This window comes from Haliaeetus albicilla, chromosome Z (assembly GCF_947461875.1).
Source record: "Haliaeetus albicilla chromosome Z, bHalAlb1.1, whole genome shotgun sequence".
In the NCBI taxonomy this organism is placed as follows: Eukaryota; Metazoa; Chordata; class Aves; order Accipitriformes; family Accipitridae; genus Haliaeetus; species Haliaeetus albicilla.
Genome location: NC_091516.1, coordinates 15,134,116 through 15,160,882, shown reverse-complemented (window position 1 = coordinate 15,160,882; position 26,767 = coordinate 15,134,116). Strand labels below are relative to the sequence as shown.

General features: G+C 41.1%; 1 protein-coding gene across 6 annotated transcripts in view; it reads left to right on the top strand.

Annotated features, from left to right (window-relative positions):
• Positions 1–26,767, top strand: part of ARHGEF28 (Rho guanine nucleotide exchange factor 28) — a 125,103-nt gene that overhangs the window by 67,824 nt on the left and 30,512 nt on the right. For all 6 annotated transcript variants that reach the window (XM_069776615.1, XM_069776616.1, XM_069776617.1 and 3 more), the window contains 19 exons: positions 5,591–5,721; positions 8,165–8,466; positions 10,911–11,055; positions 12,356–12,467; positions 14,704–14,784; positions 15,830–15,869; positions 16,418–16,541; positions 17,929–18,061; positions 18,441–18,496; positions 20,023–20,074; positions 20,655–20,799; positions 20,904–21,025; positions 21,321–21,461; positions 21,934–22,184; positions 23,100–23,222; positions 23,620–23,737; positions 24,588–24,842; positions 25,800–25,876; positions 26,586–26,764. In XM_069776615.1, the coding sequence (XP_069632716.1) occupies positions 5,591–5,721; positions 8,165–8,466; positions 10,911–11,055; positions 12,356–12,467; positions 14,704–14,784; positions 15,830–15,869; positions 16,418–16,541; positions 17,929–18,061; positions 18,441–18,496; positions 20,023–20,074; positions 20,655–20,799; positions 20,904–21,025; positions 21,321–21,461; positions 21,934–22,184; positions 23,100–23,222; positions 23,620–23,737; positions 24,588–24,842; positions 25,800–25,876; positions 26,586–26,764 (2,587 nt within the window). The remainder of the gene's footprint in view (positions 1–5,590; positions 5,722–8,164; positions 8,467–10,910; positions 11,056–12,355; positions 12,468–14,703; positions 14,785–15,829; positions 15,870–16,417; positions 16,542–17,928; positions 18,062–18,440; positions 18,497–20,022; positions 20,075–20,654; positions 20,800–20,903; positions 21,026–21,320; positions 21,462–21,933; positions 22,185–23,099; positions 23,223–23,619; positions 23,738–24,587; positions 24,843–25,799; positions 25,877–26,585; positions 26,765–26,767) is intronic.

Below are 26,767 nucleotides of genomic sequence, written 5' to 3'. Positions count from 1 at the left end.
CTGGTAGTACCCGAACACGGCCGGTTGATCCTGGCACGCAGGTGTGGGGTACGTGCCTTGGAGCTGCATTTCACTTGTGCAGGAGTTCAGGTCTCAGTGAACAAGAGACTTGTAGTGCCCGGCAGGAAGCGGTGCGGGATTCTTCCTCCCCACCCCAAAAGCTGTGAAGTCGTTGTTGTGTACCTGCGCTGGGTGCTCCAGCTGATCTGGGCAAGGACATGTCAGCCTCCTCCCTTCCTCTCTGAACCCACAGGCTGTTGGTTTCCTGGTCTGGGGTCGCTCCCCCTGGGAGGCAGGGGAAGATGTGCAGACCTGCAGTGGGAGAATCCAAAGCGGAAAGTCTCACACCCCACTTTGCACCATATGCATCAGTGTTTTCAGATTCTAAGTTCCCTGCATGCCCCAAGGTCAGCTTTTGTCCCTGCTTGGGGACCTCTCAGACCGGGTGGTGGAGCCTCTGCCCTCTCCCTGAACTCCTGGGACTGGCAGGAGCCAAGCTCAGGTTGCGCACCTTCGGGGCCATGCATTGCAGACTCCCTCCCTCCTGCTGAGGCTGCATGTGCATGGCATAATTAGAGGTTAATTAGGCTCAACAGCGGATATGAACACGACTGTGTCTTAGTGATTAGGCTGGGGAGGGGATCTAAGTTTTGTTCCTTGCTGCAAGACCCCTAATGGTATTTGTTCTGCTGTTTAATGTGAAATGGCCATAAAGCAGGTTTCTTCTCCCCTCCTCTTGTGCTGCATAATCTTACCTGTTCAGAGGCAGTGACTCTCAGAGCCTTTTTGGAAGCTTTGACAACCTCCAGGGGTGCTGAGAATATGCCTCCAACAAGACTGTCCCACTGTGCTGGGAGGTGGGAGATGCGCCGAGTCCACTTGGGCAGAGGTAGGAATTGGAACCGACTGTCCCATATCTTGGGAAAGTACTTTATCTGTTGTGCTGTTGTATAAAATGAGACACTAACCTATTTCTGTTTGTATATTCATTTGTATAGTAGGCAAGGTGCCTGCTTCAGGGAGGGAGGTCAGGGCTGTGAATCCCATGTTGGAAAGGGATGCTTTCTCGCATCTCACATTTAGGTGACAAAGATCAAAGTCAGTGACTGACGTGTCTTTATCCTTAGTGTTTCTTAGTGGCTACTTTAGGACCACATCTTGAACATGATGGTATAATTTCTAGCATCCAGATGCCTGATCCTCACCGTGCAGTATGTAGGAGCCGCAGTGCTTTGGTTTCCACTCCATAGATTTGGGACAGTTAAATGTTTGTCTTTATGGCAACAGCACTTCAAAGCCTCACTTTACCCTCCATGTGATGCTGTTATTACGTACTTGCTTAATTTTGCTGGTATGAGTAGTTGCACCGTCTGACTGAAGCACCGAGACACCTGAATTAGGAATGCAGATCCCTCATTGAAACTGGTTGTGTGGTCCACATCTATAGACCTGCATGTCACTTTGGCTGGCCCCTCACCAGGAACGTGTGGTGGTCTTTCTCCAAATTCAGATGATCATTTCTGGATTTAGAGGAGTATTTCTGCAGTACTGCATGACCCATGAACTTAGCTGTCTGGATTTTTTGCTGACTTCATAGCTCTCTTACTTCAAGTTATACATTAACCCCTGCTCACATTGCTGGGGGTAAATGTGATGAGCTGTCTGAAGACTAATCATTGTATCTAGAGAAGGGAATTTGTAATTTCTTTCCTGGCTCTCAGCTTGGTCACGTTGATGTATTTCACTTCTATTTTGCTGTGTGCTCTCTCATAGAATGTTTTAAGTTTTGATTTTTGTGGAAAAACAGTCAGTGTTATGTTCTTGCCATTTTCCAACACAGGTCATTCAAGGCTATACATTTTCTTACAACAACATAAAGCATATTTTGAATTATTTCTCTGATGATCATATGATTTTTTAAAGTTAACGTATTTTTATAAGCTTTTATGCCTGGTAAAATGTGCAGCCTTTGCTGTATAACTTTGATGACAACATTACAGAAGATGTAGAGAACATGTGCCTACTTATTCATTGGTCAAGGTCTTTTATTTTATCCATGTTTGGAGATTATCCTTCCCAGCACTGTGGCTTTTGTTCACCTACATCTAAATAACGCATACATCTTTCTGGACTGTTTGCCAGGCAGATGGCAGAGAGCCACAGGCTCTGCTAAAGGAGACATTTTATTCTTTTTTGGTGGTCCTGGCACAGTATACAGTCACAGAACGTTCAGCTATGGCAGGATGATCAGCTTGGTGAGCTGTGCTTGCTGGGTTGTTTCAGTAACAAAGCCAATTTTGCTGTGTTGTATTTGGGTCATTTTTACCTTAGTAAGCATCTTGATGTCCATTACTGACACCTTTCAGAGATAAAACTCTTTGGGACACCTGCACTCTCACAAGAAGTGCGAGTTTGCCCTGGCAGTCTTACCTGTCTTCCCATAAGCTGTGCTGAAGTTTTTTTGCATCTGCAATGAGAATAAGCATTTTGAATGGGTAGGGGAGGTTTTGGACACATTTTGTTTAAAAATGCATTTTTTAGATACTCCTCATCTTTCAGGCAGGCACAGCCTTGCTGCGTATTACTACTGGTACCCAGTGCAGCAAGCTATTACCTGCTGCTATGTTAACCTGGAGGAAGGTCTGCTCATGGTCCCCGTAAGACCGAGATGACTTGTAGGCAGCAAGGCAGGCTGTAGTCAATTAGTGGGGCTGTAGGAATGCAGCGTGTGATGTGGATGTTTGTGACAGTTTTGTCACTTGGCAAACTGTGTGGGTCTGGCCGGTGGAAATAAGTTACTAGCACAGTCAATGTGTAATTAATAATGCTCTCCCCTGCATTCAGCGAAGTCTTTAAATACTTCTCTTGTTACAAAGTTAGTTTGATGTAGTCCTCCCTTCATGCATGTTTGAAATTGGGTGGTGGAGTGGGAGTAAGGAGGTACAGTGGGGTCATATTGCAACGTGAAGCCCAAAATAACCTGCTACCTTTTGTCTGATCATTTAAAACCCCAATGAATATTTATTTAGATGCCTCACCTTTAACAACAGACTGGAGCGTTGCCAGAAAAACATAACAGCATTTAGCAGTGATAATCAATAAAGATTTACCAACGGAAGGTACTGCAAATAACATATTCTGATATATCTTGTTGTATTTGCAGCAGCTTTCTTCAGAATTTGTTACTTAGGCCGTTACTCTCTTACAGAATTTTAAAATAATGTAAAATGTGGTATTAGAAGTTGCTGTATAAATAAAAATGTGAAGTAATAGGGGCATTTTGTTGTTTCTGGCTCGGGACATGTAATTCATAGTGCAGTCCATTAACTGACTGTAGAGAGCCAGCAGTAGGGACTGGGAAAGTGTCTCCATAGGCTCAGGTTTATGCCGTGATTCGGGAATCCCCAATGCATGGGCTGCTTTTCAGGTGTATGTATTGAACCTTTGCAGCCTACCACTGGAGCCAACTACTGCCCTTGCCAGTTGTACCCAGTGGGTTCATATATGAGAGGGAGCGTGCGCTGGGGAAGGTAATAAGCGTACAAGAAGCAATGGAGAGCCTGACTTTTTTTTTCTTCCTGGTTGTTGGTTTGAGACCAGCCCTTGGAAAGCTTTATTTGCCACAAGAAGGTACTGCCAGTTTTGCGAAATCCCATTTCCATATGATTTTAGCTGCCAAAGTCTGATGAACTGCTGTAGAAAACAATGCTTTTTATACTATTTATAAACAAAGGCTTTGGGATCTTGGCCAACATAAGGAAATGGCTTGTAGCTTTAGCAATTCTCAAGATGGCAGTCCGTAAAATCATGTTGAAGTTCCTGCAGGAGCGAGAAGCAAAATGAGAAGCGTAAGGATGTTTCAATGGTATGAGATCCCGCAAGGCCTGCCAGGACTAGAAACCAAATAATTCATAGTGTGCCTTTTCTAAATGGGAATTTCCAGTTTTCTCTAAGTATAGAGCTTACTGTTCTTGGGCTTTATGAGATAGCATCTTAAAATTAAATAAAAGCTGCGGTGTAGCACTGCAGTTTTGGCAGTTGTCCGGGACTTTTTTTCCAAAGAAACAAATGCCTCAGACCTTGACAAGTGTAGTTTCTAATCCAGTGTCATTTCTTCATTATAACTTTTCTTGCAGTCTGATGGTCATAGGCATCTTGAATGGGGCTTTAAGCAACCTGATCTAGTGAAACATGTCCTTGCCCATGGGAGGGGGGTTGGACTAGGTGATCTTTGAAGTTCCCTTCCAACACAAACCATGCTATGATTCTGTGATCTTCCAAAAGTAGTTACATTGCTTTAGGAATATAGCGTGGGGAAGGTCTTTAGTGGTATCTTTTCCTTTTCACCTTTGAAAAAAAAAAAAATTGCTGATACAGATTAAGAAGGATTTTTTGCATCATTTTCAATAACAGACAAACTGGAATTAAGTTTATTGAGAGTTTTGATTTTGGGTATTTTGCTGGGTATGATACTTTACCACATAATTTTTATGCTAGTTTATCTCAGTTCACTTCCAATGGCACTAGTTGACTTACGGAATCTTAAAATAAGGAAAATTACAGTACAACTGTGATATTTTTTTTTCAGCCTGTTTTCACGCAGTCTAGAACAAGACTGATTTCCACTTTGTCATATTTTGCTCCTTTTACAATCAGAAGATAGTATGAGGCCTTGACTACTGGCTCAAATGCTGGATTGGTGCATGATCTTCATACTTATAAGCAGCTTTAAGAGAAGTGGGCCTGCAGGATAGACAGTGTTTCTGTAGCACTCGGTTAGGTTTTCTGCTGCTCAAAGCCATGAAATAGTCAGCCCATGCAACTTTTTGTAATATTTGCAGTCATGAACACACTATTGAAAACTAAACTCTGAACTTCTTTTAATGATTTCTGGTGAGACTGATAATTTCTCATTTCAGTACCAAAAGCAGATCAGATGCAGTGTTCATCCCAAACATCTTGTTCATGTGTCAAATCTTGATTGATTGCTGTGACCCTGTAAAGGCACTATCAGTGGTATTTTATTTATATCCCTCTCACAATTTTGTTACTGTTTTTTGTTTTAAGAACAGTAATCTCCTTTATTGGTTTAAGATTAGTATTTATGTTGCTCCTGGTAGGTCGAATGCTTTAGGAGAGTCATTATTTGATGGCAATTGAACCGTATTCTGTTCATATAATGCATCGGATGGTAGGTATTTAGTGTATAGGCCAGAATCATGCATACTTCATCCCAGCCCATAAATCTTGTCCTGTGTACTTCGGCAACCACAGATCTCTGCAAAGTTCTAGCTTAGATGGAAAATAGAAGGTTTTGCTAACAAAAATACAGGAACACTTATTTTTAAGTAATGTGAATGATTCTGTGGTACCTTTTACAGTCTCGTCAACTATAGGCTTCTTGGAACATATAGCAAATATTAGGCAGTTACAAATAGGCAGATTTTTGAGTGGCCACACAAATATTACTCAAAAATCCTAAGATTTGGTGCTTAATGTTTAACTTTGCCATTTTTATGACCATATATATACATGAGAAGAAGATGGTTTGAGATTTAATGGCATATTTTCCACAATTTCTTTTTTCCAGAGCAGAGACAGTCTACCCTTGATGTTCTCAGGAAACTCAAGGCTCCACCTACTTTGTTTGCTGCAACCAGACTTTCTGCCATGCTGAGTGGAAGTGGTGAAGTATATGCAAACTGCATGGTAGTAGATCAAGTAAGCTTATGAAAAATTTGCCAAAAGTTCAAACATCATCTTCTGTTTCAGTAACTTATTTGTGTGATAGTAGGGTCTTCTGGATCTGTCAGCAGTGGTGTGTGGCCAATTAGTAAAGCTTTAAAATAAAAACAGTAATACCTTACTCAGCTGTATTTTGTAACCCATTTATGAGGTCCCTTTTAATAGATTCAGTAGATGATAGGAACTGTTCTCCCTAGCCTGTAGGGAGAACTCTAAGACAGCTCTTACTCTCTTTTCTGTGTGTTTGTGAGCTAAATGGCATTTGCTTCTTTCTCAGAGACATTAACACAAAGTAACTTGCTCATGTGCATTTCAGATTTTCTGCATTCTATGTACATTCACAAGAGAGCCAAATTTGCTGATGCTGGCTGATTTCAATAGTTAATTATAAGCTCATAGCTAAGCTTATAGGTTCAATAAAAATGAGATATTGATGAAAAAGTGAAGTTGATGTCCTACAACTGGCATGGAGCATTCTGATACTGGAGATCCTGACTTAATATTCATGTTTCTGATTTATTTGTCACCAGCACTGGAGATAATCTAGAGTGTCCAGGCCAAATTATATTTTACATCACCATGTTGCACCTGAAATCCCTCCCCCATGGTCACACTCAGATATCATAAGTTGGGCAGGGAGGACTAGTCCAACTCTTGTGTATAGTGGTTGTGTGTAGGTAAACAGTCACCAAATTCTGGTGGCATGTAGCTATGTTTCAGTGATGGTTGAAGTGATTTATTTATTTGTAGCCTGCTGTGGGCTCGGCCTGGGGTGAAAGTTGGAATGTAGGAGTAAGAAATGATCAGATCATCATGCTAGAAGGTGGCTGAGATTTTACAAGTGTGATTCCCCCCCCTCCCCCTTTTTTTTTTCCATTCCCTGAAACACTTCAGCCGCTGCATTCACTGCAGATCCAACTCGTTGTGACAGCTGAGATGGAAGTTTCAGTCAGAGGCCAGAATGTCCAAAATGCACCTAAGGTTACTGAGAGATGCATGAAATAATGACCTAGGAGTGAGCAACTAGCAGGGGACTATATAGGCAACCTGTGAACCCTTGATTTTAACAATATCCAGGTTGGAAGGACAGAGCTGCAGAAGTGCAGCTCCATTACAAATGCAGATGTTAACCGGAGTATATTGCTGAGGGGTCCTTCAGCTTGGATTACTTACCTTTGCTCAGTGCATAGCCACATTCATCTTTGTTAAATTGCTGATTGGGGCCAAATTCTCCTTAAGCCCCACGCAGCAGGAGCTGGAGCCGCTGCCGGAGGAGGTCCCTCTGGTGCTGAGGGGAAATACTGCCCAGGCAGGAATAACTTTGAAGGGAGGGACAGCTGCATAAGACTTGGGAGAAGCATTTTACCTTCGTGCATCTTACCTGCACAACACAACAGAAGTACTTCCAGACTTGTATGCGCCAAATCTTTGAATACAAATATGGGCTGCTGTAAACGTGCCAGCAGTTCTGTCTTTTACTAAGAGAAACATCATTACAATGGGGATGAAAACACATCTCAAGTGGGGCCAGAGAGGAGGAAGTCAGCAATCTGAAAGACCAGGGGAGATGCTTGCAATTCTTCCTTTCTGCTTGCTTTTATACAGGCGCTTTTTGGAGGTTGAGTGTTTTCACTGGCCATGTGACTTTTCAGTATTATTCAGTGTCTAAACAGATGACAGTAGCATCTAACTAAAAGACTGACAATAAACTGTGTTTTAGTATCTTCTGCAGAGTTGACAGGAGAATTCAACCTCAGTTGCACAAAGAATTATTTGTTACCAGGGTCTAAATCCTGATCCCTGTAGTGAGAAAACATAATTCCCAACTCCTTTCCTGTCTTTGTGCAAGAGAAGGGGTGCTTCATGCCCATAATTGCTTGATGGCAAAAAATAAAGATTCCTTTCCCTTCTTCCCCTGGAGAATCTCTGTTCCAGGTCATATATATTTATCTCAAAGCTTAGGAAATTGGTGCTGTAAAATTAAAAGTGCATGATGGATTTTTCCAAGTGCATGCTGATTTTTCCAAATTAAATTGCACAATGTTTGAATTATCCTCTTGTGTGTCTCCCACACTAATGTATTATGCATATTTTTGCTCAACTCAAGGATTTTTTTTAATAAAAGCTATAAATATATGAATTGATACATTTAATGAAAGGTATAAATCCGAGTGAGAAATCCATTAGACTTGCAAATACCAATTCATTGCTACTCTAATTATGGAAAAAAGTAATGCAAGGATTAGAATCTCTTAGCCATATAACTTGCCTTCAGTTCATGTGCTGTAAAAAGTAATAGGGTAGGGAAAAACAAGGCAAAACATATAACCATAAATAAAATGGCAAACTAATCTGGTCCTTGTTCCCTGACAATATATCTTGTTACTGCCTCTTACCAGCATTCATTTTTTCTCTGCAGGCTGGAGATTTAAAGGCTAGCTATGTTCATGGAGATGGTGTCAGCAGTGAAACATGTCTGAATCCCACCAACTCAATCCCGATGTCTAAGAGCTCTTCATCTCCCTCCCTTGAGGAGAATGACCAATATATATATGATCCAAATGAAGGAAATCAAAGGCCAGTGAAGAATGGAGAAAATGCAGGTTTAATACATACTGTTTCACCTTCTGATCCATATGGAGCAGATTCATACCTTCCATTCAAAAGCCATGGTTTTATTAAGGATCGGGGCCAACTTTATGCTGATGTGAAGAAAAGAAGGTATGGAATTGACTTGATGATAAGGCCAGAATCAGGATTATTTATGATAACCTTTTATTTCAAAAGATGAAGCAGAATCTGGAGTAATAAATATTACTACTGAGGTAAAATCACTGATGTTTAAATTGTCCTAATGATCTGTTTTCATAAAATAGTTATGAAGACATTTTTAACAAATAAAGGGTGTCCTCCAAGTAAATTCATTTTTAATGCAAATTTATACTTTTATACCTTTTCTTCTTGTATGTATTCTCTAAAAAAAAAGAATCAGCTGTTCACTGTAAGAGTTTCCATTATGGCATTTTTGTCAGGAACAAGAATTTCACCCTAGTTTTTCCTCAGTTATGTTTTCCCTTAAGAAAATATTCCAAAATCTGTTGAAATCTCTGGGAATCTTTCCATTCTTTGCACTGGTCTGTAGAAAGACCAACTTATTCCTGATGGCATATATTTTTTAACCACAAAAGACGAAGAGTACAGCTTGCATTTCTGATAGGTTCAGACTGTTTTTTGCTCTTTTGCTGGTTTGCTGCCAGTGGAGCCAGTTGTCTGAGGACCCTCCTCCAGATGGCTTTAGGTTATGCTGGGAACTGGTTGGCTTCAGGAATGCAGAGAGCTTGGAAGATGAAACTATTTTTTATTTATTTATTTTATTTTTTTTTTTAACAATTAGTAAATTTCCTCAATAAAAAGGCTCTACTGCTTCTACGGATACAAGAGACATGAAATAGTTTCCTTCATGTACAGGAGGAAGTTTGAATCTGTCTCCCACATTTCAAGAGTGTTTGGACTAGTTGGAGGTAGGGCATCAGACCTATGTGGAAACAGTAAGGAAGCAGTAGTGTCTGTCCGTTGTTGATTAAAGTGGGCAATAACATTTTCTCTACCCTAATTTTGAGTGTCTTATGCAACTATGAAGTTCCACTAGGAGGAGTCTTTTAACACAGATAAGACAACAAGCGTCAGGCTAAGAGTTGTTCTTTCCCAAACCTTTTATTTTTGCTAGCTACGGGGATATCATGTAGATTACTATAAAAAACCTTCTGCCTCTGTTATAAACATTTTTCTGCTATACATTTTTAGATATGTCCACCTTTTTTAAGACCTAGGTCACATACCTATATGTGAGCTTTAAGAGCTTATATGATTTTTCAGAGAGATGTGATTGACCTTAATATGTCAACTGTAAGTGATCCAAATATTACACATAAAATAAGACTGTCAGTATGTAATTCCATCAGCATCTTCCTTGAAGTATCTGAGGTGATGTGGCAAGTTACTCAGCAGATCTTTAAACCAGCTTTTTATGTCAGAAAAATTCCCCAGGTAAGTTACCCCCAGTAAGACATGTATGCTTGTCTGTTGACATAGACACGTATTGCTTTTCTGATTTTAAAATGTGAGAGTAACCGATAATGCAGTTAAATAACTTGTTTCTGAGATGTCACGTGGGCTATTACTAAGAAACATTGCAAAAGATGGTCTCCAGAAGTGTAATAAGGAAGTAGTTTTGGACAGTGTCGATAGATTTGGCCTTCTTCAAAGTGAATTGTAGTGGTGTGTGAAGGAATTGTTGTGCTATTATTCATGGTAGGAACTCCGCTATTTAGAAATACCACACATAATTTAAAGTTTTATGTTGTAAGGCTGGAATGTTATGGCAAGCAGTCAACCGTTCCTTCCAGTCACTCTGACGAAGAGACCATGAACTTGCTCTTGCAGCTAACGGGACCCATTCTGGGAAACCCTGGTACTGCTGAGAAACCTTACTGCACTGTGAACCCTTGCCAATCAAATAGTCTCTAGGTGTTTGAAATACTGATTTAGCCAGAGTTTTTTCAGTTTATAGTCCTATATGTTTTTATCTTTTGAAATGAATTTCATAAACTGTCTCAGACCCTCCTTCGTCTCTCGTTAGTTTTGTCTTCCATCCTCCATCAAGTCACAGATGTAGAAAAAAGATGTCTGTGAATAGCCACGTCGTGTCTTTCAAATACACACCCAATATCCATATATACCCACATATCTTAATACTGAAATCTGAGCTAGTTGTCTCAGTTCTCCTTATCGTCTATATAGGGAGGCAGGTACCTGTGTGGAACAAAACATTTCATTTTAAGGGAGATGCTGAACATGGGTCTGAAAATCATCCTCCAGAAGTGGCTGACTGTGGTGGGAGTCTGCATGATCGTGGGTGATGCAAATGTCTGTATCGCAGATCCGCAAGGTTGGGTCAGATGAGTCCTGTACAGCGTGACTGAGTACCTTGACCAGGTGACTGCAAACCTGAGAGGGGACTCAGAACGTGACTTACCTGACATAATTGTGGTGGTTTGTGTTGTCATTGATCAGATGATACAGCAGTATCTTTGCTTGTTGCATTAAGGTTGGGATGGATCGTTACTAGAATTCATGGGAATTAAAGACTTCATTGTCTGCTTCAGTTCAAGTCTCGATGACCTTGAAGTAGACGGTGGAAGTGGAGGTGTTTCGGACAGATCCCACATTCACTACCCTCCCCTCGGCTCTTCAGAGGCCATGACTTGTGGCAGAGATGGATTGGACTTATCTATCAGTCTGCAGCCCAAGGTATTTGATACTATCTTGGTTTGCATTGTTTTCCTTTTAAGTAAATCATTGAAAACATGTGAGAAACATCTGAATCTTAAGGGGAAAAATGAGGTCCCAGTTGGCCATGCTAGTCCCTCTGGAGAGCAACACCCACAGCGTTGTGGTGGAGCTGGAGCTCCCCAGTTGTGGCCAGGCTTGGCAGAAGCCATGGGAAGGGTCCATCAGAGATTCGATTCAGCTTTGAAAAAAGCATCGTTTATCAGAATCGTTTCGAAGGAAATATCTTGGGTTCAGTGAATCAGCATTTTCTAACCAAGATATGTTTAGTGAGGAAATGTTTAACCAGCTGTAATTATGTGAAAGGGTAAGAGCTTTGTAAAGTATAAAACCAGCCTGCTGCCTGTTTTAAAACAATTGCTAGACTCGGGAAAATTCATTTGGGTTTTGTGCATTGACCAGTGCAAATCTTTCCTCTTCATTATGGTTTTCTAAATTATCCTGGCTACATTCATTTCCATTAGACCATGGTGCCATTTCTGAATCTTTAGTCACATACATAGAGTTATTTTTTGTTTGTAGGGATTCTTTATGTTTTTGTTAGACAGACTTCTTGCCACTGTAGAGCTTTATCTGATCTTCAGCAAATGTTTACATAAAGGGAGAAAAAGAGTCCAGCACAAACACTGAATTCTGTTAGGGCTACTTTTAAAAACAATCAGATAAGTTGTTTAGGAGTAGTCTCCTAATGTAAATGTAAATGATGTATCAAAAATCAGGGGGTTTCCTTTCAAGCCTGATCATTGACATATTTGGGGATCAGAAAATCTTTTCACACACAATAAAAAAATGCAGACAGAAAAGGTAAAGAGGTTAACTCCCTTCTTTGGCAACTCTGACAGGCAGGGCATTAGTCTCCATGAAATATTCTTGAGGTATTAAAGTACTAAGATTAATGGCTTTCTTGGTAAAGGAAGATAGCTTGGTCATCAGATGTAATGGCCAACAACACCGTTTGGATGGTGCTTGCCACCAAACTTTAGAGGAATGTAAGCTTTCTCTTAGTCTAAGTCTCTTGCACCCACAAATTATTTCCTGTAATATACAAAAAATTATCATGGTGGAAGTATGACAGACTTCCTAAGAGTTCAAATGAAATTGTCGAAAATTGTACTTCAACTTAAAGGTTAATGAAGCCAAGACAATGTATGCCTGTGGTCAGTTGTCTTTCTTTCAGGAATTCTGTCACTGATTTATTTTATTTCTGTTGCTGATGTATTTCAAAACAACACAAGTTTTAATTTGCTGCAATTTCTTGTAGGAATGCACAGTGTCTGGGATTCGGTCACGCTCCTATTCCTGCTCCTCGCCCAAAGGTTTATTAGGAAGACCTTGCATTCCTCGAGACTTCGCAGTTGGGGATTTGAATGAAGGTCAGTGCTCTGGCTTTGCACCTGCACAGCCTCATGCCGTGCCTGCCTGCTTCAGGCCCAGCACCGATGGCTTTACTCAGGCCTGTCCTGTACACAGACCTCGCCGATGTGCGTGGAAGCAGGGTCGGGTTGCCCTACCATCATTCCTCGCTCTTCTCCCATCTACTGTCCTGTTATGCCCTCCCCTGATACAGCACCTCCTTGGGAGGGCACGCAAACTGGGAGAGCGTTAATCAGGAAAAGTAGCATAGGCAAGGGCAGTAATCTTCTTTTTGGAAGATCCTGACCCCAGCCTCCTGCTGGCTGGCTGGCAGAGACCATGACGAAGCTCAGGATGACACAGAAGAGGTGTCAGAGGGCGGATGGTCCCGGTTTCCCGTAGATCCTGGGGAATCCCTGAAACATGAATGGGCTATTGTCATCTCCACAGGCTGGGGAGCGGAACCCACCCTCTCCATCAAGTGGAGTCAGAGATGTCTCTGCAAGAAGCTTGTAATTTTTTACGAATTGTTTTTAACGTGCTTTATTTCATAGTTTCATATTTAGAAGACAACCCACGCTTTTTGCAATGAAAGTATGGGTTATATTTGAAAATCATGCCAAGTGTGAAATACATATACTGTACTTTTCATTTAATCACATAACTTAAAAACCACCTGCATTTCAAGAGACTTGGCCTCTGTCCCTATAACCTTGTCCACTGCCACACTGTCAGCTTGTCTCTCCCTCCAGTATACCTTTAGCTTTCCACTAGTCCTGAGCAAGAGGCAGGACATGCGAGTTACCGTGATCCAGATGGGATGGACACCCAGAGGGGTGGTAGATGCCCCATTCCTGGAAGCATTCAAGGTTAGGTTGGACGGGGCTTTGAGCAGCCTGATCAAGTGAAAGATGTTCGTGCCCATGGCAGGAAGGTTGGATGGAGTGATCTCGAAGGTTGCTTCCAACCCAAATCATTCTGTGATTCTGTGATGCAGAATGTGAAAACACACAAAAGTTGTGGAAATGTTATCGTTAACTTTGAAACCAGCTAACAAATTCAAAAGCTGTTGGGAAGCTGAGATGGGCAAAGCAGATGGGCAGACATGCAGTGACTGCAGACATCTTCTTTCCTTAGGACTGTGTTAAGCAGTGCAGCAAATAAGTTGTTTGTGGTTATTCAAATGCACTTTGTGAATGTCCCCTTGTAAGGATGAGTATGCACTGCAGCCTGCAGTAGGCAGCTGTGCTGTATTTTTCCACATCACTTAATGTATTTGTAACCATTTGTATCCAACAGATTAGGTGGAAGTCTTTGGCAAAACAAGGCAGAAGAAAAAGATGGAAATGTCACAGAAGTAGAGGGTGGCAGATCAGCAAAGCCCTGAGGCATGTGCTGAAAGTTGAAACAGAGTTCCTTTGACCTCGCAGCTATGGGACTGTTGGTGTCACAGCCCGTTAAGCTTCGTCCAGACACCATTACCTGCGCTGAGCTGGTCCGGGCTTGGGCCCATGTCCTGTTCATTCTCTCTCCCCTTCCTCCTGGGACAGTCAGTGCTGGACCTGTACCTGTCTTGTGGAGAAGGTGGAAACCCTTTCCTGTCCCCGCTTTGGAAACAGCTGTTCTGCAGCCTGTACTGCAGATGCGGTGGGCTGCTGGGGTGGGGGGGTGGTCTGCTGAGGTTCCTGCTGGCGGTTCCCTGCCATCAGCACCTTGTGCCTCATCCCTTCCTTGCCAGCGTTTTGCAAGGATGGGAGCATTGAACAGAGAGTTTGGCAGCTGGCAGTGGTGATGACTGTGTGAGGTAGGCACGGCTGCTCTCACTTTGACCAGTTGCATCTGGGTACAGGACTAGCTCAAGAGCTTGGTCCCAGAAGCTAGGTCAGATAGTTAATCCCGATCTCTGAGGGCTGTAGTGGGATTGTGTCTGGGTCTGTGCAGGTCTCTGTGCACTGAAAACCTGCCCCTTCCCCTCTGCCTAGCTGCCACCACTTTGGACATCTTGCTCGGGGCTTAGCTATGCAAGAGGGAGGCGCAGCTGACCTTGTACGTTGCAATGGTTATAAGCCAAAGCAGCTGAATGCAGGATGGCAACGGGATGGTCTTTTTTGCACAAAGTACGAGAGAAAAATGGGAGATTGCCATCCATTTCTGGTGGAAGCTTTTCAGTACACTCAGGTTTAGAACAACTACCTGCTCTTATTCGAGAAGGCATTACCAGGCTGTAACAGTAAAGGATTTGTCCCTGCTCTGTAGATGGTGTGCTCGTGAACAGTGGTCGATCCCTCCTTCAGGCTCTTTCACTCTCTAAGTCAGTGTCTCTGCTCCACCCTTGTAGTAAGTACCTCAATGCCAACCCCACGGTGCTGTTTTGCATGAGGCTGTCTTCATCTCCCATGGGTACATGGCCTTCGTTTCTTCTGAAAGCATCCTGCGGCACAAGTTGTGCCTGGAAACTAACTGAAATGCCCTTTTAGTCCTGCTGCTTCTTTGGTAAATATTCTAGCTCTCACTAACTTGAAGTCTATGTTTGTCTGAAGACATGCTGATTCAGCGAAGTGTGTTTAAGTTTGCATCTAACTTTAAAGAAGGCATAGTCTGATGCTTTGACTTAGGCAGGTGTTTTAAGTATCTTTCTGAACCATACCTGCGGTAGCTTTGCAAAAAAATGTCTGCAAAATGGACAAATGTCTGCAAAATGGTTTCTAATTTGGAAATGGTAGAGTGGTCTTTATTGTTTGTTGGTTTTGGTTTTTTTGTTTTGGTTTTTTTTTCTTTTTTTTTTCAAAACAACCCAACTGAATGATTTATCTTTTATTTTGCTTTTTAGACAGTTTGTTGAAGAGTATCTCCTTGAGTCCTCTCTACTGTTTCTAGGATGTAAACTTGTAACATTACACATCCTGTGCAGTACTTAGACTAGTAATATTCTTCTTTACGTAGAGGGATTTAAATTTTTTTAATACTGTAGATAAAGCTGCGTAAGATGGGTAATTGCAAATGGTAGAAGAATGTCATTAAGATATCTTACAACAAATTATGTAAAAAGCAAAATGAAGTGTGAATCGTTCAAGTCGGGATTGTTAAGAAAAACAAAATAAATATTTTCTGTTATTCTTAAAAATAGACTGTTTGCAGAGACTGGCATTCACTGATACCTATCTCCATTCTGGCAGATTCTGTCAACTAAACATAGCTTAGTAGGCAGTGGTCTTACCCTAGGAAAAGCTGCTTCTAATGTATATACGTTTTGGCTTTCCTAAATTTCAAACGACGTTGCAAGCCCGTAATGACAAGCTTATGGCCTGGTGGAGGCGGTGCGTTTCAAGTAAACCTGACAACCTTGCAGTCTGAGTGCCTGATAACTGTTTATGTCTTGCAGAGCGAGCGTACAGTCTGCCCGAGCAGTCCCGCGAGAAAAGGTATGGGTACTTGTGGCACCCGCGGTTTGGGGTGCCGGGAGCAGGTCTGTGCAAGAATGCCATCTAGGGAGCAGAGCGGGGAAGAGGCCCGGGCACCCCTGGCAGCGGGATTTTTAGCAGCAGTTTAGGGGAGCGCTCCCGGCCCAGGGGATCTGTAAGCCCCCACTTAAACCTTGTGCTGAGCTCAGCCCAGCTCGCTCTGTGCTGCAGCGGGGATTTGCTGTGCACCACTGCGGGACATGCGCGGTAGGGGTGTGCTCCTATCCACTGTAGGCACGTCCAAAACGCCGTAATAAAAGCAAGGGGGCTTTTGATATCAGCCGTGATCGAGGCAAGCTTGTAACACATTGAACGTTCAGAGAAGCCCACAGGCTGGTGTTACTCCTTTTATGTAAAGAGGGATTGCGGTCTTTTTAATAACATCGGCTAAACCCACAATAAAACAGGTAATTGTAAATGTTAGGCAAAACAAGCACCATCCAGATTCTGCTCTGTCTTAAGGGGCTGTTCACACTGGAATGAGGGTTTTTCACGGGTCTCTCTTTTAGGATTCAGGAGGAGGAATGGAATAAATACATTGTACCCTCAAAAAATGAGTCTGAAAAATGTAAAGTGAGTCGGACTTTCAGCTTTCTGATGAACAGAATGACCAGCACACGGAATAAGTGCAAGGTAATTTGGGATTTATGTCTATATTATTATGTATAATTATGTCACTGTAATTAAATGAGTTATAGATGAGGATCTAAATTTTTATGTAAAGATAAGTTCTTGTTTATTACAAACCCACAGAAGTAGTAGGAAGAAACTTTTATCTTTATTTTTTAATTTTAAAATGTATGCAGGATACCCTGAAATGGCCTTCATATTAAAAACGAGCTTTCCTTTTAAACAGTAGCCCTAGCTGAACAATATCAAGTATTTCCCTTGCCATTTTTTTGGATGTTATTAGTAGTCTCATTTGATGATTCAGCCAAAGTTTAAATGTATGACTTGCCTTTAAGAAATAATCTTCTTCGTTAAATAAAATTAAGAGGTATGGGCCTGTTCTTGCAATTACTCTCAATAAGGAATTGAGTCTGTAACCTCTACATTGGCATGTAATCAGTTGAATTTGCCTTATTTGAAGTTAATGGGACTTCTTGCACGATTAAGCACTGCTTAGAGTTACTGAGGCCTGTGCAGTCAAACGTACATACTATGGGAGGTAGGTTAGAACATTTGTGGTTTAATTTTGAGACATCTGAAATTTAGATTAACGGCATCAATTAGCAGCTTGAGAGATGGAATTGGACTACAGGATCTTTCCAGCTGCCTTTTCGGCAGTTTTGCAGGCTTTCTAGTACGCACTCCTGTGCCTCAGGATATCCTGACGTACATGGATGTGAAGATGGTTGGCTGAGGCTGTATCTTCAAAAGTGGCAGAACTGGCTGTGAACATGTATGTCTGGTCCAGCAGCCATAGATTAGCCTGTGTCTCCTAAAGAATAACTACCAGGGCTGCTTGGAGAAATGTATATTCACACCATCAGGAGTACTGTAAAAATAGGCAGAATTTATTAATTAACACACATTAAAAATAGGTTATTTCTAATGTCTTCTAAGATCTAAAGACAAGTCTAAATTTACAGAACTACAGCTTTAACTGCAGAGGCACGAGTCTGCATGTATGCCTCAGGGAGATGTAGGCATTAATATTTGTATGTGCAGCAAGTCAATAACACTTCTTAAATTTTATTTTTTGGCCCTTCCCTTTTTGCAGCTTTATAAATGTATTTCTGCCAGTCTTCCTTGGTAATGGTTGCTGGCTTAGCTGCCAGTGAAAGCAATGCCTGCATCATTTTAGGACTTCAACAATGTTGGATGTAATAATATAGTATACTGTTACAAGTCTTCCAGGACAGGGAATAAATGTTTTAGAATCATTTGCTCTTAAAAGGAATGTTTTAGTGGTTTTAAGATTGAATCACTTTATCTTCTTTTCTAATGTTGTGTCCCACCCCACCCCCCCGCCCCCGTTTTTTTTTCTTTTTTCTTGCCTCTGCTGTTGGGGATGAAGACAAAAAATAAAGATACCAAAGATAAAGAGAAACTGAACAGGCACAATTTTACAAATGGGACTTTCTCAGGAGTTATCCCATGTATGGCTTGTGAAAAGGCCCTCCTAGGAAAGGAGTCACTACAGTGCTCTTGTAAGTAGTTGCTGGCTTTTGCATGTGAACTAACAGTGCTCCGAATCCTGCTTTGAGATCCTGGTTCAGTGTTTGGTTTCAAAAAGAAACCTTGCCTAGATTTGGATGTACCTCCTTTATGTAATGAGCTGAGGTTGGCAAGGGAGAGGGAGGAAGGATGGCAGGTAACAGCATCAGAAGGGAGGACAGCCATCTCCTAGCCCCCAGCACATTAGACAAAAACTTCCTTCTAGCCAGGGGCTGTAACATCAAAGCATCCTCATGGCTACTTCAGTAAGTGGACCTGGGGGAGGGAAAAAGGTGAAGCCTCAGAGTAACATTTTCTGCAGGCTGGGGACCCTGTTGGATGCCAGGCTTTGAAACGTGCCTTCTCTTTCAGACTGCAACATGATTGTGCATAAGAGCTGCAAGGAGTGTGCTCCTGTGTGCACCAAGGTAACCTCCTATACCGCACCGTTCTTACTAGAGCTTATCTGCTTTCCAAGGGGTCTGGAAACATCATGAAGGAAAAAAGAAACTATACACAGCCTGTCCAGACCCAGTGTCTGTATGCAAAGGGCTGCGAGGGTGTCAAAATGTCTAATACGAGCAACAGAGGGAGCACTGTGCTTGAACAATAATTTTTAGAAGAGGGCCAGAAATGAGTTTAGAGAGATATTTCTGTTTTTGAAGAGTTGCAAGCTCAAATTGTGAAATGGTGTGCCTGGAAGTATGCAAAAGTGATTAAAAAGAAAAGCTCCTCAAAACCACAGATAGCCCCTTGTGTAGAAGGGGGGATCCTGTATGTCTGGACTGATGGAAAGAAGAGATGGAAGGGACTTGGGGAGGCGACCTAGTCCATCTCCTCACCCTCAGGCAGCCTCACTTCTAGGTAACAATTTGGGCAGATGTTTATCTGACCTGTTCTGGAAAATCTCTGGAGGAGGGGACTCCACAGCCTGCTTAGGCAGTCACTCCCAGTGTTCAGCTGCCATTGCAGACAGGGCAAAATCAGTGCTAGAGCTGATGGATACGCCTTTATTTTAAGTAGGAATACATGCATGGGGAGGTTGTCATGACAAAGACATAATTTTCAAAACCAGATGTGTAAGGCTTCTGCCCTCATGGAACAAAATGGGACTTGTAGAGAAGTGTGCCACAGTGATACAGGTAATTTTTCCAGTTAGTGGAGTGTGTCTTTCTGGTGTAGCTGGTTTTGCATCAGGGTGGCTTGCAGGGAGAACATGTTTCCGTACAGACTCTCCAGCATAAACAAGCCTTAAACTGGACATAAATCAGGTGGTTTTATTTATTTTGGTTATAGCTGTCACATCATAGACCTGCACAAATTTCTGGGCAACTTCAGGGCATTAGGACAGCTGAACTGGCCGTTTTAATTACTGGGGCTAGTGGGTTATTTGTCAAGTGGAGACAAGAGCCGCCACCGCCCCCAGCTTATCTCAACAAGAATGAGGTGCAGAAAATGTTCGCTGACCCACCTCACGTGAAATGCATGCCTAAGCACAGAAGGCTTTTACTACAGGTTTTGCAAAAGTTCACTTTGGAAGGGGGATCAATTCTGCCTCTGATACCCAGGCTTCCTCACGTAGTGCCCTGCCACAAATGCTTCGAGTTTATTTGAATATAAAGCCCTCAATGGGAACTCCTTTTCTTGCAGCCTCAACAGGCAATATTTGTACAGCGAAAGTAGAATGCTGTAGCTCAGTGACTCGGTTTAGAATAAACAGATTCGATTTTGTGTTGTAGTACAAATGATATCATTTTACTTTGAATATTGTTATCTACCAATAACTAATAACTTGGATTTATTAGTTATTGGTATAAATTAGGACCATAATTTAGGAGCACTTTCTTGAAGCCCTTTTTTGTGATGATATATGGAAGTGAGTTACTGACTTGACTACTCAATGTGTTATCAGCTATGATTTCACTGCAATTTCATAAAATTCTTCTTTTTTCAGAAATCCCAGGAGAGGTACCATAATAAAAACAAACCCCAAGCCGGTGTTACAAGTAAGTTAGGAGGTGTAAACCTAGCACTTCTAAGTTAAGCCTTGGTTAAAAATCACGGGACCGACAACATGAACTTTCCTGTAACATTTGTGGTTTCTAGTTTTCATTTCAGTATCTGTAAGAAAGTGTGTGTGTCTCTAATATGAGTAGGATTTTTTGAAGAAAATACTGTTGATTTAACTCATCTTCTACTAAAATGAGTGGGAGTTTTACTATCTTTTCTTTTCAGTGAGAATGAAAATCAAAAGTAGTCATTTCTGTCTCGTGCTTTTGAGTATGTCGTTTACCATATGCACATACGTTTGGATCTGCTATGTTCAGGTTGCAGTGTTAGAGCATGTATGATTTGAGATTGTTTTATTCTCAATAATACCCCCGCTGGAGCTATTCCACTTTGCCTACAGGTTTATCTTTATATTCCGTGGGAGAGCATCACGATCTTGTACCATGGCAAGGGGACATTCTCGATACCCAGTATTGATCAATATGAACACCAGATAGTATTTCTCAATGTAAGTGTGCTGTTAGTGACATACTCCACATTGTTTGTCAAAATGTTGTGTTGTGCTTTGCCTCACAGATTCCCTGCCTGGAGACATTTCACAGATGGTGCTCTCCCCGGTGCTTTCTTCCTCTGTGCCTGTCGGATTGTCTGCTGGAAGGAGGGAAGGCTCGCCACAGCCCCACTTCTTGTCCAAAAGTGTCCCCAGTGCCAGTTTTGAAAGGTAGAGGGCAGCTGCCAGGGGACTATGCTAAATAGATCATTTAGCTTTTCTAGGAAAATAGAAACCATTAAATAAATGTGGGAATTTTTTTTTTTCTGCTGTAGAAGACCTACACCGTTTTCTGAACAAGACTCTGAGACTAGCACCTGGAGGCCCAAGTCACGGTCTGAAGAGATGTTACAAGCATTAGGGACCTTTTCTTCAATGGATTCTTTTATGATGGAAGGTGACAATTATTGCACAGATGTTGCATTTTATAACCTGTATTGGATAGTGCAAAATAGAAAAACTCCTTAGTTGGTATAGGAAGCCACTTCATCTGCTAAACGAAGAGCACTTAACGATATTAGTATCTGGCAAGCTTCTCTGTTGTAAAGCCACTGCCAGTGTTTGCAGAAGCCTTGTCTAAAGTTCATCCCTGTGATGTGTTCCCCTTACTATATAAATAAATTTGCATGTGCAAAGGTATTTCCCTTACTGTTCATATGCCTGGTGTTAATGAGATACACATTTCGTCATAGATGATGTGGATTTGTCTCAGTGGACTGATCTCCGCACAGATGCACAAGAGTTTGAGGCAGAGTCCTGGAGTCTTGTTGTGGATCCAGTGTTCTGTAGCAAGCAAGAAAAGGATGTCATCAAGAGGCAGGATGTCATTTTTGGTCAGTATTTCAAAGCATCATATAGGTTTAAAAACAATTTGGTGTAGAAAATAGAGAGGGAACCTACATGTTTTATGTCCAGAAGAATGAATGCTTCAACTCAGAACAATAAGAAGGTTCAAAGAACATTTTTGTCACAAATTACAATCTGTCCTAGAGCTAAGGAAATGGTGAGTAGCGACTACCAGGACATGTCTGCCCTGTTCACAGAACGGTTGAGATTGGAAGGGACCTCATCCAATCCCCAGCTCAAGCAGTTGCAACCCCAGCTTGTTCAGTGGGGTACAGTTGAGAGAACTGTGCCAGAACCAGACAAATTAAGTCTTCCTACTGACATAATCTATTAGGTTTGAGGCTCACACAGAAAAAAATGTTTATGACTGTATATTTGCATATTGCTGAAGTCTATCTTACAAGGTGTGCAAAATGTTCAGGTGATTACTATACTATGCTGTTTTCTTTTATACTGCAGAGCTGATGCAAACAGAAGTGCATCACATCCATACCCTGTTCATTATGTCTGAAATATTCAGGAGAGGGATGAAGGAAGAACTGCAGCTGGACCACAGCACAGTGGACAGAATATTCCCCTGCTTAGATGAGCTACTGGAGATGCACAGGCAATTCTTCTGCAGAATGAAGGAGAGACGGCAGGAATCATGTGAGGCAGGGAGCGAACGTAATTTTGTCATCAGCAGAATTGGAGACATCCTTGTGCAGCAGGTAGACGCATCAGCTCTTTTAATCCTTTATGTACTCAAGGTTCCCAAATTAAACAATGTATTGATGTCAAAAACTTTTGTGGGCAAGAACAGGGCTATGGTTGCCTCATAAAATTCGAAGACTGTCCCCTCCAGATGGTTGCAGGGTGAAGTAGCAATGAGAGGCGATAATGTCTGACAGGTAACTGTGACGAAGTTGGGATGAACTTCTACCTGTATGGTACTGGTGATAAGGAGAATGATGAACTTGGTCCTGCTCACATTAGAAGGATGCTGCCATCATGCCATGGACTGCAAAAAATGGAAGCAATGGATTCACTTTTTTAACAGCTGAGCAGAGGTGTGAAGAATTGCCTGATGATGGAAAAGAAACTACGTGTTCATTTCTTGTAGCGATCTGGCATGGTGCATCTCAAGTTGCTGCTCACTAGAGAAGGGGTGGTCACAGCGTATTTATGGTGGCTGCAGAACAGGAACTGCTCACTGGTCACCCTTCAGTTCCTTGCAATCAGAACAGTGTGGCTTTTCACCTTTGGTCAGTCAGTTTTCACTCCACTGAAATAAAGAAGCTGAACCGTTATCTTGTCTAAAAGCAGTATGGAGATCAGACAAATGCAAATAAGTCTCAAAGGGATTGTGATTGCAAAGAGGTGAATTACAGTAATTGTTCTAGCTGTTATTGACAAGACTGTAGCGGAGGTTGCCTGTGCTCTCTCCAGCCTACATTCCTCTTCTTGCTCCCGAAAACAGCTAGCCCATTTTCATTCTGGAGTGACAGGCCCTGTTAGTGAAATTCAGAGAACTTGAGAAACAAGTAGCATAGAAGTTCCATATTTGTACAAAATACATTAATTAAATGTATACACTTTCCTGTTAGGCACAATGTTGAGCACAATTCACTTATTAATTTCTTCAGTTTTCAGAGGAAAATGCAACTAAAATGAAGAAAATATACGGAGAGTTTTGCAGCCATCAAAAAGAAGCTGTTAATCTCTTTAAAGAGTTGCAACAAAACAAGAAGTTCCAGAATTTTATTAAAGTAAGTTTAATAAAAACTTGGATCGTGATCACTATTGACAAAATACTCAGGAAAAAGATACGTAGCTTTTACTTAGATTAGGATTGAAATTATATTCAGTAACTCACTTTTAATAGCTAATAAAAATGGCAAAGTTTTTTCCTCTTTAACCAGTGAGCTTATAAATTACATTTTTCTTTCAAATTTTAGAAACCTTTGGCATCCAGTATGTATTACACACATGTTCCTGTTATAGTACACCTCATCCCTCAGGGCAGCAACTGTTCCTTGGGGCTGGTTCAGATAACCCAGCATTTTGTTTTAGCTTATTCTAGTGCATTTAGATCATATTTCTTATTAGTCCACTGGTGGTTTAACACGCATTTACTACTTAAGGTATATATTTGTATCTGTGCAGCTGAGAAATAGTAACCTGTTGGCGCGACGCCGAGGAATCCCTGAGTGCATTTTGCTCGTCACCCAGCGAATCACCAAATACCCTGTTCTGGTTGAAAGGATATTGCAATACTCAAAAGGTGAATAAAAGCTAAAGTGTTGCTTCATATCTGGAATTCTAGCGCGTTTCTAACCTAAGGAATATGCACTGCTACAATATAACAAAAGATGAAATTCACTGCTCTGTGGAGAACCAGGGCAACGTAAATATCTAATGTTCGGGCAAACATCACCTAAACAGGGTGTCTGGTGTATGTAGTCTTTGTCAAGGCTGGGCTGCGAAGATTTCCAATATTCCAGCCGGGTGAGCCACGGAAGTCCAGAAGAGCATACTTGTTTTAGGAAAAGATCTTGACTAGAGTATGTGAACTAATTCAGGCATGCATCTGCACCTTCTTTGAAATTAATTCTGGAGTCTTGTAAATAGGGCTAGGCAAACGTTTCATAAGTTACTCTCCAGTTTTTCAAACAAAGCTTGAATGACCTCTGGAATTTCATAGAGCATTTAGAAATACTAATAACTTACAGATACTGCCCCCCAAATGGGCAATAAATGAGCGTTACAGAAAGTTCCTTGTCCAAATGCAAACACTTTGTGCTTGCAATCCTGCTTCAAGTTTTTTTTTACTTAGCCAGAAGAGTAATATACTATATGATTTACTTAGCCAGTTAAATTTTTAAGTGCTAACAGCTCATAAATATGTCGGAAACTATTCCATGTGTTGTTCTGACTAATGAATAAATCTGAGGTACATGTCATCTTTTAGTAGGCAAGTAAAATAAAAGTAGATGCCTCTTAACTTAAAATGATGTATTTATCAATTTAAGCTTTGCATCATGTTGATTGTTCCCAGAAAGTAGGGGATGATATCTTCTCCTGAATATGCTGACTACTATCATGTTGGGGTTTTTTTTGTTTGTTTCATACAGAAGGAACAGCAGAACATAAAGACCTGTGCAAAGCCCTTCGTCTAATTAAGGACATGATTGCAGCAGTAGATTTGAAAGTGAATGAATATGAAAAAAAGCAAAAGCTGTTGGAAATTCTCAGTAGAACTGAAAACAAAACATACACAAAGCTGAAAAATGGCCATGTTTTTAGGAAGCAAGACTTGATCAGGAAAGAGAGGATGATACTTCATGAAGGTTTAGTGTACTGGAAGACAGCGACTGGTCGTTTCAAAGGTATTCCATCTGAGCAGTAAAGTCCTTTAACTCTTTATTTGCCAGTAACACATGAAGATTGGTTGCTTTAAGATTGAAAATACTTTATTACGCTCTTTTGCAAACATTAATTTCTGAGGTAATGGTATTGAGAATATGCCACTAATTGCTAGAAGAGTTGATCCAGAAGCTGCCATGGCTTGTGGGTAATCCACTGTAAGAAGACAAGTTCACATACAAAGCTGTCAGCTGCATTTCTTCTTCCACTTCCCTCCTTTTAGTTCATCGGTTTGCAGTTTCATTCCATAACATAGAGTCTTGACTTACACATTTATATTGTTTACAGTACTTGCCATTGAAAATAATGCATGAAAAATCACATGCTGTTCTTCAGTGGTGCTGGGACAGCCACAGCATAAAAGAACATCTGAAGCCACATTTGGCTGGAGCCTCATTTTTACATGCAAGCCCAGAATTTGATTTTGGTGTTAATCACATGTAGGGGTTGGGTTTTTTTGGAGCTTACTAATATTTGCTGTAAAACTTTATAAAGCTATGTGTTCATCGTTATTCCAGAAATACTTTTACCAGTGTAATAGTGTGCTGTATATTTTACAGCGTAGGCAAAACGAAATTTATGTGGGACGGTCTTTGCCAGGTTGCCTGTGAGTGGCTAGGGGAAGCTGTACTGACATTAGAGTGAGGATTTCTTCTTTCCCTGGGCTAGTGTTCCAGCATGGTGCTGCAGGAGGGTAGATGGCAGAAAGTGTGGTCGTTCCTGGGAGATGCAAAGTGATGACGTGCAGTTGCTTCATGCAAACCATAGGCTAATCCAGATATTTCCTGTTTAGTTTACTGTAGGATTCTGTGGGATATTTATTGATCAAGGCTTCTCTCTTTTTAAAGATAAAAGAGGAAATTAACTATAATTGTAATGACTTTAATTAAAAAACATTATTTTTCTTTTCTCATTTTAAGAGACATTAGCTTTGCTTCTAACTGATGTACTACTGTTCTTACAAGAAAAAGATCAAAAATACATCTTTGCAGCTGTTGTAAGTATATTACCAGATGTTTGAATATACACATTGCACTTTTATTTGTATATTTCTTGAAAATTAGGTCCTTTTCTAAGTTATTCCCACATAATGGGTTTTTTTTCCCCTAAAATCCTGGTATTGTATTCAGAAAAGTAATATGCCAGTATATGGAAAATTAAGTTTATTTTCAAAATTAAGTCATTTTTTTAGGAAGATGGGTGAAAATAACAGAATGCTATTTTTAGTGTCAAACCTCATCTGATTATGAAGGTGGGAAGTAGATCAGGCTCTTTCAATTATCTAAAATAAATTTTAACTTCTGGTTCTGTAAAACAAAACAGAAGAATAATTTTAACTGCAAATGTAGTAGTAAACACACATAATATGCATGAAAGGTCATGGAGAGAAGTTCCCAAACTATATAAATATAAACATTATATGAATACTGTGCTTCAGTATCATTGAGCCTCTGGGATTTACTTTTTAGCACATACCCAGTGCTTTACTTGTTCATAAATACTATAATGTATTTTTAAAAATAGTTTAAAAAGATGTCCAAATACTCAAAACTTGCAGCCTTTTACACCTGGTGAGAACATACATAGTCTTACTGTACCAGGACTAGAATTACTCCAATTCATTGGAAAATCATGCTCTTCTGAAAGTGTGATATTTTATAAGAGAGTCATTTATTATTTGCGTGTGCTGTGACTGTTTCCCCCAGGACCAGAAGCCTTCCGTTATCTCCCTTCAGAGGCTCATAGTAAGAGAAGTGGCCAACGAAGAGAGGGGGATGTTCCTGATCAGCGCTTCATCTGCAGGGCCTGAGATGTATGAGGTTCATACCAACTCCAAAGAGGAACGTAACAACTGGATGAGGCATATTCAAGATGCAGTGGAAAGGTA